Source organism: Mandrillus leucophaeus, unplaced genomic scaffold (assembly GCF_000951045.1).
Source record: "Mandrillus leucophaeus isolate KB7577 unplaced genomic scaffold, Mleu.le_1.0 Scaffold225, whole genome shotgun sequence".
NCBI classification, from domain to species: Eukaryota; Metazoa; Chordata; class Mammalia; order Primates; family Cercopithecidae; genus Mandrillus; species Mandrillus leucophaeus.
In genome coordinates this window covers 2,954,196-2,967,587 of record NW_012102310.1, presented here as the reverse complement: position 1 = coordinate 2,967,587, position 13,392 = coordinate 2,954,196, and the positions used below count along the sequence as shown (strand labels likewise).

General features: G+C 35.5%; 1 protein-coding gene across 2 annotated transcripts in view; it reads right to left on the bottom strand.

Moving 5' to 3' along the window:
* Positions 1–13,392, bottom strand: part of NAV3 (neuron navigator 3) — a 394,671-nt gene that overhangs the window by 146,535 nt on the left and 234,744 nt on the right. For both annotated transcript variants that reach the window (XM_011981392.1, XM_011981393.1), the window contains exon 12: positions 9,652–9,771. In XM_011981392.1, coding sequence (XP_011836782.1) covers positions 9,652–9,771 — 120 coding nt within the window. The remainder of the gene's footprint in view (positions 1–9,651; positions 9,772–13,392) is intronic.

Below are 13,392 nucleotides of genomic sequence, written 5' to 3'. Positions count from 1 at the left end.
ATATAATTATCTGTATTATAAATATATATGTAATTATATATGTATATATAATTATATATGTTTTATATATTATATGTATAAAAGAACAAAACATTGCTAAATTGCTTTATTGATATTAGCAAGCTAACTAGCTTTTTAGAAGCTCTCACACATGTGAAATGATTGCTCTGTCATCTGTGTTTTCAGGTCTATTGACAGTGCAATAAAAGTAAATATCATTACACATTAAATTAATTTACCAACTTTTTGAAGCTAGATTAAAAATAAACTGTTTATAGTGTAGATATGTTTAGGTCAAAATGGAAAAATTAAATAATTTATGAAGTCAAAACATTTCATCCAGGCATGATAAAAACCTTTATAAAATTAATAATTTTATGAATAATGCTTAAAACACAAGATCTAAATTTAAATTCTACAATTATTATTTATTAACAAAGTATCTATGGGTAAGCTACTTGACGTAAGCATTATTTGCCTCAATGGAACTAATAAAACCTACTTTATAGGGCTATTGTAAAGATAAAGTAAAATAATGTATTTAAGTAATATGGTATGTTAGTTATACACAGTAGGTCCTCAATACTTATGTCTATTATAGCTATTTTTATTATAACAAATTTGACTACTCTTCCTCCTCTTTCTTCTCCTCCTTTTCCTCCTATTCTTCCTCTTCTCCCGCCTCTTTTCTCCTCCTTTCCACCTCCTGTTCCTCCTCTTGTTCCTCCTCTTTTCTCCTTCTTTCCTCCTATTCCTCCTCTTCTTCTTTCTCTTTTCTTCTTCTCAATATCGTTACCATCCTCATAAGATTCATTAGTAAATTCTATTATAAGCAGGTAAGATAAAAATTATACATAAATAAGAGTCCTTGGAACCATCTCTTGTATTGGGAGAATCATTCTAGAATGGTAAAGTTAAAATCTGATCAAGTTTAATGTCAAGGTGAGTCTTATAAAAAAATAGCATTTAGAGTTACAATCTACAGCTTGGGCTAGTTGTAGCGTCGAAACATCTTTTGAGTTTCAGTGGCAATTGAGGTTTAACGCTCCCTACTCTAATGCTCTTCTAATACAAGACTCTTGAGTAAAAAGCCTAGGATTGACCACAGTGATTGGCAGAGAGTAGGTTCTCAACATGTCAGTGTGGTATGAATTAATTCCCTAACGGGCATTATAAGAAAGTACTGGAAGCCTCTGAGGTTACTTACAATGGGCACAGTTAATTTTAAGATTTGAAGAGAAGTCCAGAACCAGTTCAAATTCTTGCAATCATGAGCAGAATGGCAAAATGAATTTGAGAGGGCATCAATAACGGTTTTTTCACGTCCCTAATGTTTTGCATTGGTCTCTCCCCACTTAGAGTAAAGAAATGTGGGCAGAAAAGGCAGGCCATCTGATTATAAAATGAAGTAATTATATTTACTTTGTCTCTTTCCATCTCAGTCTGTTAATCTTTATTGTGTTTGCTTTTAATTACAATGGAGAGCCAGTAAGCTAATGAAGGAAATAGTTAAGACACGGGAATATACTAATTCTGTGATTGTACTGGAACAAATCAACATGGATAAAATGAATTATTAGTTTACACACACTAGTGACAAGCATCATGAATCTGATCCCTGAGATATTTGCTTGGTGGCTTAGGAGAAATCTCTGTTGCCTTTACTTTTCCTAGTTGGAAAACACTTGGAAATCATAAAGGTCTCCCACCCTTATAACGGTTGACCCCATGATTTTATGAGAACTGGCAAGATGCCCTTTGTCATGGCAATGTAATTTTCTGCACATTGCTAACAATTTCAGACTTAGATATTTAGTATTAACTATGTATTTAGATTTGAACTTAGGCTTGCTTCAATATATGATGAGTTACAATGGCAACCTCAGACTCATACAAAATCATGACAATCTTTAATGCCTTTTGGAAACTCTGTGATTTCAGCATGTGGATTACAGTTTCACAAATCAAAACAATCCATCAGGTAGCACAATACAAAAATAATTTCTATGATGTACTATGCTTTTATACTTTCAATAAAAGCATGATTATATAGGAAAATCAGTATACATATGAAGTTATATTGATTAGTTTATAATTAAATTTAGCAATTACTATATTTAGGAATATAGTTTAGATAACAATGTGACAGACAACCCAAAATATAACTGGAAAAGGTATCTTCATTACCACAAGTTCTGGAATTTTGTTCATATTCAGTATAATATATAGTATCTGGAGCTTTGCCTTTCTCTCCTTTGAGATTCATTTTGCCATCATATTGACTGAATAGCTACCTGGATGAATCATCCACATAACCTAATTTTGACTTCTATTATCATTCTACTTCAGTAACCCAGGTTATAGCTTGCAATTTGTTCAACCCCTCAGTAAATCTCTACCTCTCAAATGTGAAAATTATTATTATTTTATTTTAATTTTTGGTAAAAAACCTTCTAATCAACCTCTTTGAGCCCCTTCCTTTCATTAAACATGCTCAGGGGCTTCAAAGTAATGTTTTCAGAAGGCTTTATCAAGGTGCCAGCAGGTGTGTGTCTGAAGAGGGCCTGATTTCTGATTCATAGGCAGCTGACATTTTGCTGTGACCTCACATGGCAGCAGAGGCCAAGGGGCACTCGATAGTGGGTTCTTTTCTAAGGGCACTAATAGCATTCATGAGACCTCCCCTCTTGTGACCCAATCACTTCCCAAAGACCTTACCTCCAAATATCATCACAAGGGGGACTGGGTTTTAATATAGGAATTTTGGAAGGAGATAAACATTAAGTCTATTGCAGTCCTATAATCTTTTTCCTGATTCTTCTATCTTCCTTGGAAGACTTACCACCTTATTTTGTCTAGGAATTCACTCTCTGTACCAGATCAAATTCCTTTCTCCCCAAAATAAAACAGAGCAAATCAGCAATAATCTTCATCCTGTCCCTTTTGTTGACTTCTATCTGATCTCTCTCCTTACCTTCACTGCAACTTTCCTGAAGATCTCCCTTCATTGTTTCAACCTCCTAACTTCTTCACCTTTTCATAACCTAGCATGTTCCTTCAGTACTTCATTGAAACTAACTTTGAGAAAGCCACTGATAAGAAACTAGTTGCCAAACATCACTTATCCACGGAGTTGGACAGTATTTCATATTTCCTCTTCTCTCCATTTCAAAAAATATCAGTTAACCCTAGTTGTCCTTTGATCTCTGTGTTAAAGCAGATTTCTCTGTCTCTCCAAAGGTGGTTCTTCTTTTATTCACTCTTTCAATGCTAAGAATTCATTCTCAGGGCTTGTTTTCTTACTGCACATCTGAGATACAAATGTTCCTAGCTTGCACAGTGCAGAGTCACAGACTGGTTTAAACAAAATTTAATTCATTACTGTCATAATAGGCCTCAGGCAGGCAGGAGGCCAGCTCCACTGAATGATGCTATGGCTGGGAAGCTGACCTCAGATTCGCGCTGTCTTGCATTAAAATCTCCAAAAAGAGCTCAGATAGTTTTGCCACAGTTACCTCACCTGCTGGGCAGGCTTCTCATGACTGGTGGCATTTTCACTCTGCACAGGTGGTATCATCACCAGCTCTATCTCTGTGAGAAACTTCAAGAAACTAGGACAGTTACAGGACCATAAGTGCAATCTTCACTCTCTCCTGCTTTATATAACTATGTCTGTGAATTTCTAGAGTTTTCTGCCACTGAAGTAAGTTTTTTGTCTTTAACTGTATCTGTGAATTTCTAGAGTTTTTGGCCACTGAAGAAAGTTTTTTGTCTTTAACTGTATCTATTGATCTTATGTATCTGTTAGGCGAGTTCTAACACTTAAAAATTGGGAAACTTCTCGTAAGAGTCCAGACTCTTGGCTTCATTTGGAAAAAAAAATTAAATACTTTAGTAATCCTTGGCTCTCTTTTCCACATTTATGCATTTCCAAAGGCAGCAATTTACAATATAAATATGCATATATACAATCTAGAGCTCGTATACAAGCTAATTTTGTATACAATCGTATATAAGCTCTAGATTATATGTATGATTATAATACATACTAATACTTTAATCCAGCACATACATAGTGACTGACCTTATATCCCCAAGGATATAACCACCTGGGAGTTACACAGGGTTATGAATTGAATTGTGTCTCCACCCCCTAATTTACATGAAGTATTAACCTGCAATGTGACTGTTTTTGGAAACAGGACTTTTACAGAGGTAATTCAGGTTAAATTAATACATAAGGGTGGAAACCTAATCTAATAGCACTGGTGCCCTTATAAGAAGAGAGAGGGACATCAAATACCTCTCTCTATACAGGTAGGCGGACAGGCAGGCAGGAAAGCAGATGACAGATAGATAGATAGATAGATAGATAGATAGATAGATAGATAGATAGATAGATAGATAGATGGATAGATAGATGGATGGATCTCTTCAGGAGCACAGAGGAAAGGCCATGTGAGGATATAGCATGAAACCCACTCTCTGGAAGTCAGGAAGAGTTCTCATAAAAAAACAAATTTGCAGACACCTTAATCATAAACTTCTAGCCTCCAGAACTGTGAAAAACTAAATGTCTATTGTTTAAGCCATCCAATCTGTGGTATTTACTTATGAAAACCAAGGAATATCATACACACAGACAAAACCCAAGTTTCTCTAGAAATAGATGGTGTCCCCAGTCCCCTTTCCCACTGCCATTCTTTAGTTAGGTGCTCATCTAATTTATTTTAGTCACTATCTAAGCACTCTACCTGTCTTTATCTCATCCCTCTTCAATATTCTTACATTGCTGTGAAAGTTCCTTTTAAAATACAATGATCATAGCATGTGCTCTTGCCTTGAAGTGAAATAAAACTAATTAAACTTAGTAAAATAGCTCCTTATCACCTATAGGTCCAAACACCCTAGTACGGCCCCCGCGTCCTTTGTTCCTTGTCTTCTTGACCACATTCCCAGTGCGCTTCAGAATCCCATTATTGGTTCCTCACACCAAACTCTTCTATGCCTTTATGTTCTCACTCCCCACATTCCTTCTGATTTCTCCCAGGCTGGATGTCAAAAAGTTGTATGCTTTCTTTAAGACCCTGCTTAAATGCTACTGCGTTTTGAAGTCTTTCCTTTATACTCCCAGGAAGGAGTAACTGTTTCTCTTTGGTGCTTCTAAGGCACATTGTATAGACATCTATTATGAGTGGCCTTTGTTTACATTACTCTCTCTTACCATTAAACTGAGGAACTTTCACCCATATTGTTTCGTTTTATTTTTTCCCAAGGTGCTATTATGATAACAGGCACTTACGAAGTAATCATGTATTTGTTTATCAAATATTTGTGACTGTTAGCATAGAAGCTAGAGTAAGAACAATAATAGGAGTTAATAAAGTTCAAAACCACAAACATCCTGCAGTCCCCCAAAATGTACCTTTTAAACGTAGCCCAACACAATGTATAAAACCTACATATTTAACTGCCTGCTATAAATGTATCTGTGAAGTTGCTGGAGAGTCTCCAACATATCTACAAGGATTATATCCATTCTGTAATTTTTTTTTTGTCAAGTAAATACAGAAATGGGGTTGGTGTTGGATTGATATGGAAAGTAAATGAACTGCAATATCTTTAAGCAATAAAATATTTAAAATACACTACAGATGGCTGCTGAAAGTCCTCCTTTTTCCTTTGGGGCCTTTTTAATGTGCTGGTAAGAGGAATTCAGTTCTCTATTGTCCATCACATTTTAACCAGAAGTTGATCAAAGGGGAAGCTACAGCCTTCACTACAACAATACAAACAATTCAAGTCCATTGCTATCCTAGCTAGCTGGCTGGCTGCCATTGTGCTATGGCTCTGTGCTTTTGCACTTACACAGCTTTTAGAAAGAATGAGAAAAAAAATGCTGTGGATTTTTTTTTTCTTTTGGCTTTTAAGCTTTCTTGCCAGTGAATTGTTGCAAGCTTTATCATTTACGCATTAACTATAATGAATCAATCACTAATACGTTTCATATTATTTAAAAGACCTTTGACAAAAGTAGTTGGGAACCACAAAATAGGAAGTAAAAGACCTGAATCCTTGTGCTATTAGCTGCATGCTCCTGGGTAAATAAATATTTCTGAGTTTCTATTATTATATTGGTCAAGTGAAGGCATTCAACTAAATCAACATTTCATAAAATGCTACAAGAACAAGTTAACTATTATAAGAGAAAAAAGTGAAGGAATCAGTGAAAAAGCTCATGGAACACTGAATTCAATAAAATTAAGTCGATTTTATTTTGAACCTCAAGACTTCTCTGTACCTTTGATATGTTAATATCCAGCATTACTCTCTAAGAACAGATATGATACTCAGTTTTTTCAAATGTATATAACCCCAGAAAACTGATTTTTGACTTAGAATATCTACTATTGTCTTATGATACAAGAAACACTGGAAAAGTCCAAACTATATGACATCTGAAAGGTCTTTAAAAAATGGTATAAAATTTTTTTGATATGTATAATTATTTTCTTTTAAAACTCACATTTCTATGTGTTATAAGCTGATATGGTTATTTCCACAATTTATCTGATATATGTATTGAGTTCCTACAGTATGCTAGCTACTGGTGATACAAAGATGGATTAGATATTATTCTACATTTAAGTGTTTCATGTTCTATGAGTGAAGCAGACATGTGAACATGTAATTACTTACGTGACTGCATAACAGAAAAATCAACAGCATGCTGCAGGAGCAGAGAAAAGATATGTTTTGAAAATAATCAGAAAAATTGCTGTGAAAGACTTTTTGGCCTTTAAAATGTGATTTGCTATGTTGTATGGATATAGTTTTTAGTAGAATAAAATTTCCCCAGTTGACATTTTCTGCAATTGTCTTCTAATTCCTACCAAGTCAAATTTAAGGTGCCAAGATTAAAATGTTAAGACAAATAGACAGGAAACATGTTTTTATATGATCTCTATTACAGTAATTTTTTTTTAGTAAACCTGAACAAAAAGTAGTATCTTATTTCTGTTCTTGCCTATCCTACTTGAAATGAGTAACAGAATTTAGAAAATGTTTTGAAACAATTTTTCATAGAAGAAAGTATTTTAAATTAACTGAGTCATACAACTACAACATTTAAGTCCATGTATTTTAAAATGATATACATCCCAAGTTACTTCCCTAATATAAGATTTTAAAAGACCTTCAGACTTATCTGTAATTTTTTAAAAACCTTCTATCTCTGCTAATAGGAGGATTTATACTATGACCTTATTGCAATTTAATTTATACAAGCAGCTCAAGTTAAAATTATTCTTTTAAAAACCATTTATATAATCTTCAAAAACTGCATCTACCAAGCTGAACCAATTTATTTCAGGTATAATAAGTCATTATTTGATTTAATTCAAAAATTAGCATCATCAGTGTATTCTAACATATCAATATTCTCATTCTCTTGACAGAACACTGCTAATAGGGTAAATAAGAACTCTGAAATGTCATTTTTAATTTTTAAATATTTATGCTAGGCATTCATGTGTTTGTAGGCCTGGCATCTATTTGTTCAACTTAATATAGTGATGCTTGAACTTACGAACCACCTTGAGGGCTAAAGCTCAGATTACCAGGTCTTACCTTGAGATAGTCTAATTCAGTAAGTCTTGGATGAAGCTGACAATCTGTCTTTCTATGAAGTTTCAATGGCTGCTGCTGCTGCTGGTGGTCCAGGTTACACACTTTAAGAGGCACTGCTTTCACAGGTCCCCACTTATTAGATACCTATCTAGGTCTTTATGTTGTTCTGAGTTCCTCCACCAGAGCCCAATCTGGGGCCCTGATAAAGCAAGGAGAGTTGATTATCCCAGTGTCCCCAAACCAAAGTCACCTTGTGTTCATTTCTTGGTTCTGCCATCACAACCTCCTTTACCAAAAACTAGCAGATCTTCCCTCCCACAATGTTTTCTACTTTCAGCTAACAATAATAGAATAATAGGTCATTAGTTTCAAAATGTGGCCCACACTTTGGGATTCTTTCCCTCTTATCACTGTCTATTTTTCACATAACCCATTTTTCTCTTTCATAACATCCTTATAGTACCTTGGTTCTTTCCGGAGCTCATTTGCCACTCTATTTAATTAGATGCGATTGCCAGTCTATATGACTATATAGCCTAATTAATAAATAGCCTATATTCATTAATTTGTTAATTAACTCCACAAACATTTGTTAAAACTCAAAACATAAATAATATGACAAAAATTCTGCACTCGTGGACTTACATTACAGGTGGGGAGATGCTTCACACACACACATGCTTCACACCCACATACACACACACACGCGAGTATATAGGCTAGGAGAGTAGGATACAGACAGGGTAGGAGCTGAGACTGTTCTAACCATTATGAGTTAGGATATCAACAGCCTGTGGGTAAGGAGAAACTGAAGACTAATATTAGAATTCCCTGGGTATCTAGCTTTTGGAGTTGACTGTACAAAAATGCATAATGAATTGTATACAGTTCCTATTTCAGAATGTGAGTACGTTGCACCTTAACCTTTTGTCTTTCTCATAAATGCTGAATTAAACAACTACTCTAGGTATTTAGATATTATAATTCTGAAAATATGCAATTCCTTCCTGTACAACAAAGTCAAAATTTTGAGTGAAGAAGGAGCAAAATCAGGCCAGAAATGTATATTACAACATTATCTTACCAAATCAATGTTCTTAAACAGTGATGATTCTGATAAATCAGCAGAGCAATTTTCCAGCAAAATAATTAGTTCATCTCACACACACACACACACACACACACATACACACACACACATCTTTAAGAAATTTGAGGCAATAAAGAAGCAAAAATAAACCTAAAGTAAGAGTTTTTCTATGTTTACAACACCTTCAAGAAAAGCAACAAGCTTATTATGCTAGATGATTTGAAACATGTTTTAATCTTTATATCATTAGCTTCTAGGTAAATGTGAGGATATCTGAACTGAATGAAATTTATTAACCAGAGTTTCTTTCTAATAAGGAAAATAAGTATATGTTTGTAATTTTGCTTTTGCAGATATTAACATATTCAACTATGTTACCTGAAATTAAAAAAAAAAATCTCCCTAGCCACACATTTATTTTCAGTATTACAGAGCTAAAATGGCCTTGTAAAGAAAATCATCCTAGTTTTAAAAATATCCCAAAATAGGCTAGACGCAGTGGATCACGCCTGCAATCCCAGCACTTTGGGAGGCCGAGGCGGATGGATCACAAGGTCAAGAGATGGAGACCAGCCTGACCAACATGGTAAAACCCCACCTCTACTAAAAATACAAAAAATAGCTGGGCATGGTGGCGTGTGCCTGTAGTCCCAGCTACTCAGGAGACTGAGGCAGGAGAATCACTTGAATCCGGGAGGCTGAGGTTGCAGCAAGCTGAGATTGTGGCATTGCACTCCAGCCTGGTGACAGAGGGAGACTCTGTCTCACAGAAAAAAAAAAAAAAAAATCCCTAAAGAATTATTTATCAAAATAAAATATTTATCAAAGTAACAAGTCCTTTGATTTACACTATTTAATAGGAGTTTCTCTTATTTTCTTCTTATAAAATTGCTTCATACACGCTTCACCATCATATATGCTGATAGCATTACCTGTCTGCATCCACTGTCACATCGTGAACCCCTCTCTGGATGACGTCCCGGGAGCTTGCTGTGTCTGGTATTCGGTTCAGACTTCTAGTGTATAGGTTAAGTCCTCCATCTGTCATGTACCTGAAAAGAAATGTCTAATTAATCCACAGAAAATAAAATCAACTCAACTGTACAATTTAACTTAAACAAACGGTGTCCACAATTTTCAATAATTACTCAAATATATTCTAATATCTTTTTTTTCTGTATAAACATTCTACTCACCAGGGATAATTAAAATATTTTTTCAAGTTTACTAGGAAATCAATATTCCTGACTACAACAAGTAACTAGCCTATCATAGAACCTATTTTTCTCTTTTGTTATTAATATTATGAACAGACTTGCAGATAATTTAACTCTTAGAAAATTAAAAGGAAGGAAATTTCATTTTTGAAATACTGTTTTTAAAGAGGTCATAGGAGTAAAGGATCAAAGCCTAAACTTCCACCATATCTGCCATCTTCCTAGAATTCTGTTTTTATATTTAAATTATATTTAATATCTCATATCAGCTGCTGTCACAGCACTGTCAAAATCAGCTGTGTCCCCACCCAAATCTTACCCTGAACTGTAAAAATCCCCATGTGTCAAGTGTCAAGGGTGGGGCCAGGTAGAGACAACCGAATAATGGGGGTGGTTTTCCCCATACTGTTCTTGTGGTAGTGAATAAGTCTCACGAGATCTCATGGTTTTATAAATGGGAGTTCCCTTGCACAAGCTCTCTTGCCTGCGGTGCGCCATGTAATATGTCCCTTGCTTTTCCGCTATGACTGTGAGGCCTCCCCAGCCATGTGAAACTGTGAGTCAATTAGACCTCTTTCCTTTATAAATCACCCAGTCTCTTGATGTCTTTATTAGCAGAGTGAGAACACACTAATACAGCTATCTTCCTAGAATTCTATGTTTTTTTATTTAATATCGCATATCAGCTGCTGTCTGTCACAATTAGCTAATTTGTAAACACAGGGGTACACAGAGAATCTAAAGTGATCCTCACCACTCCCTTAAAGAAACTCCAGTTCAGCATCTTCCTTTACAGAAGCATAGATAACATTAAAAGATGCCCCTCAGATTAAATGTGCTAGGTAAAAAATCCATGCTGATAACGAATGATTGCTGTGAACCTTTTTTTAATGGTTGTTCGGAAAAAAATCAGGCACCTAGGAGAGAAACCCTTACATGTAGACACGCAGACAGTTTCCTAAGGTCAGTGTGTAAGGATGGTTGAATGTAGACCAGAGCCAGACCGCTTAGGTTCAACTATAGTGCTGCTACTTACTAGCTGTGTGTGCTCAGGTAAGTCACCTAAACAAGCTATATTTAAATTGCTTCATCTGTAAAACAGAGACCGTAATGATATGCTCACTTCTTGCAGTGATGTTGAGCTACCAATGAGTTAATGTATATATAACATGCATAGAGCATTGTCTAGCACATTATAAGTACTATATAAATACTGACTATCTTTAAAAATACTAGCTATTTTATGCATTAAGAGTTTCTAGAGTCACTAAAATAGCTCATATCTTGAATATGAAAGTAGAGGAAGCATTAAGATTAGGAATCTCTGGTGCAAAAGATGGATCTTTTTAACACAGCTCAAGTAACTATGACCTTTCGCATACTGTTATGCATACTTCAGTCATCACAAAGTTTACTGAATGAGAAATGAGGGAGGATCAAGGCAGAAGCAGGATTAAAGTATATCTACCCCTCACTCCTGTGCCTTAATTTTAATTTTTACTCCACAGAATTCTTAGATTAGTTTGTATTTGGTCATGTGACTTAAAGTAGAATTTTAGGTTATATTCTTGGCTCAACTATTTATACCGTGACACCTGAAGATAACTTCAATTTCCAACAAATTAAAATATGCAACTTTTATCCCAATTTTCCAGGGTGTTTTCTACTTTATAAACAGAGACTTTTCAAAGAGGTTCATTACGAGTAAGAGGCCTTTCTCTGACTAATTCCTAATTACTGACAGATTCATATCCCCCAGTGTTTAAAGTAATTTCAAAAAGAGGAGAAAGAGATAAGCCTTTGCATGCTTCAGGAAATTCTGAATTCTCAGAATGCTGATTAACTGACTTTCTCAGTTACACCTAGAGTACATGGAAAAAATGAAACTTTATTCCCATTTAAATGACTTCAAGACATTCTTTGTGGTTACATGAGAAAATCCTAAATTAAACATCTTCATTCATTACTATTTTATTGAGCCTTTTGTAACTTTAATCTGTAAAACATATTTTTAAACATTTTCAAAAGAGTTAACTTTATGATTCAACTTTTTCAGGACTCATAGCATAAATACTCATAAATACTTCTTTTTTTTTTTTTTTTTTTTTTTTTTTTGAAATGGAGTCTCACTCTGTTACCCAGATTGGGGTAAAGTGGTGAGATCTTGGCTCACTGCAACCTCCGCTTTCCGGGTTCAAGCAATTCTCCTGCTTCAGCCTCCCAAGTAGCTGGGATTACTGGTGTGCACCACCATGTCCAGCTAATTTTTTGTATTTTTAGTAGAGATGGAGTTTCACCATGTTGGCCAGGCTGGTCTCGAACTCCTGACCTCTGGTGGTCCATCTGTCTCAGCCTCCTGAAGTGCTGCGATTACAGGTATGAGCCGCCACACCTGGCCAGCATAAACACTTCTAAGCCCCCTTTACTTAAAGAAAACACCATCAAATTAAACTTTTCCTGGGATATCTCCAGCCCTCTTATCTTCTCACATTTTAATTCTAGGCTGAGATACTGGGGCTGCCTCCTACGTCAGCCAACAAGGGCACACTGCATAGGCTGATGAGCAATAGAAAGCCCAAAACATCCTGGATATCCTCGCACAATCAACCTTGAGCTGAGACCAGCCCCATCACCTGCTGACCAGATCTTACCAGATTCCGCACAGGTAAGAGAACTGAGTCATGCTTAAATTTCAGTGTCCTGTACTCTAACATATGAAAGAACAACTGTATGTGAGTAAACAGGCAAACAGTACCAGGGGAAGTTTTCATGCAGCATTTGGGGTATTTTTACTTATTAACATAAGACATGTAGACCATTGATGCATATTTAAATGGACTCATTTGTGAGACTATCCAAGACTTTTTGAAAGATGTTAGGGAACAAAAATAGAGGAAACAAGAAGTCTGAATCATGTTTTAAATGAAGCAGAATCAAAAAGGAAGGACAAAAGCTATAACAGTATTTTTTTAAAAATTAGTGAGTTAAGCAGAGGCTAGCTAGATGTCATCAAACCAATTTCCCTCTCCTCCTGGGCACACAGCTGAACCATATAACCTATTTTCTTTTACAGTCAGGTGTGGTCACGCAGCTGTTCTAGACAAATGAATGTAGGCAGAACTCATATGCATGACTTCCAGGCCTGATACATACAAAATGTTCTCACACCCTGGTTCTTCCCCCTCTTTTGCCATTTGCCTGTTGAATATCAATGCGTAGGGTGACACTGGAAATCTGGTTGGGGAACAACAGAATTACCATCCATCTTATTCTCTGAATGACTACATGGAGGGCATTCCCCAAGTGAAGATCAGAAACATCAGCGAGGGTTTTATGTGAAGAACAAATTAGCTTCTTTGTGTTAAGTTACTGAGATTTTGAGATTTCTCTGTTTTAGAAATTAATGTTAACTAATATAGTTAACACATTATTCTTGTATTCTTGCATATATTGCAT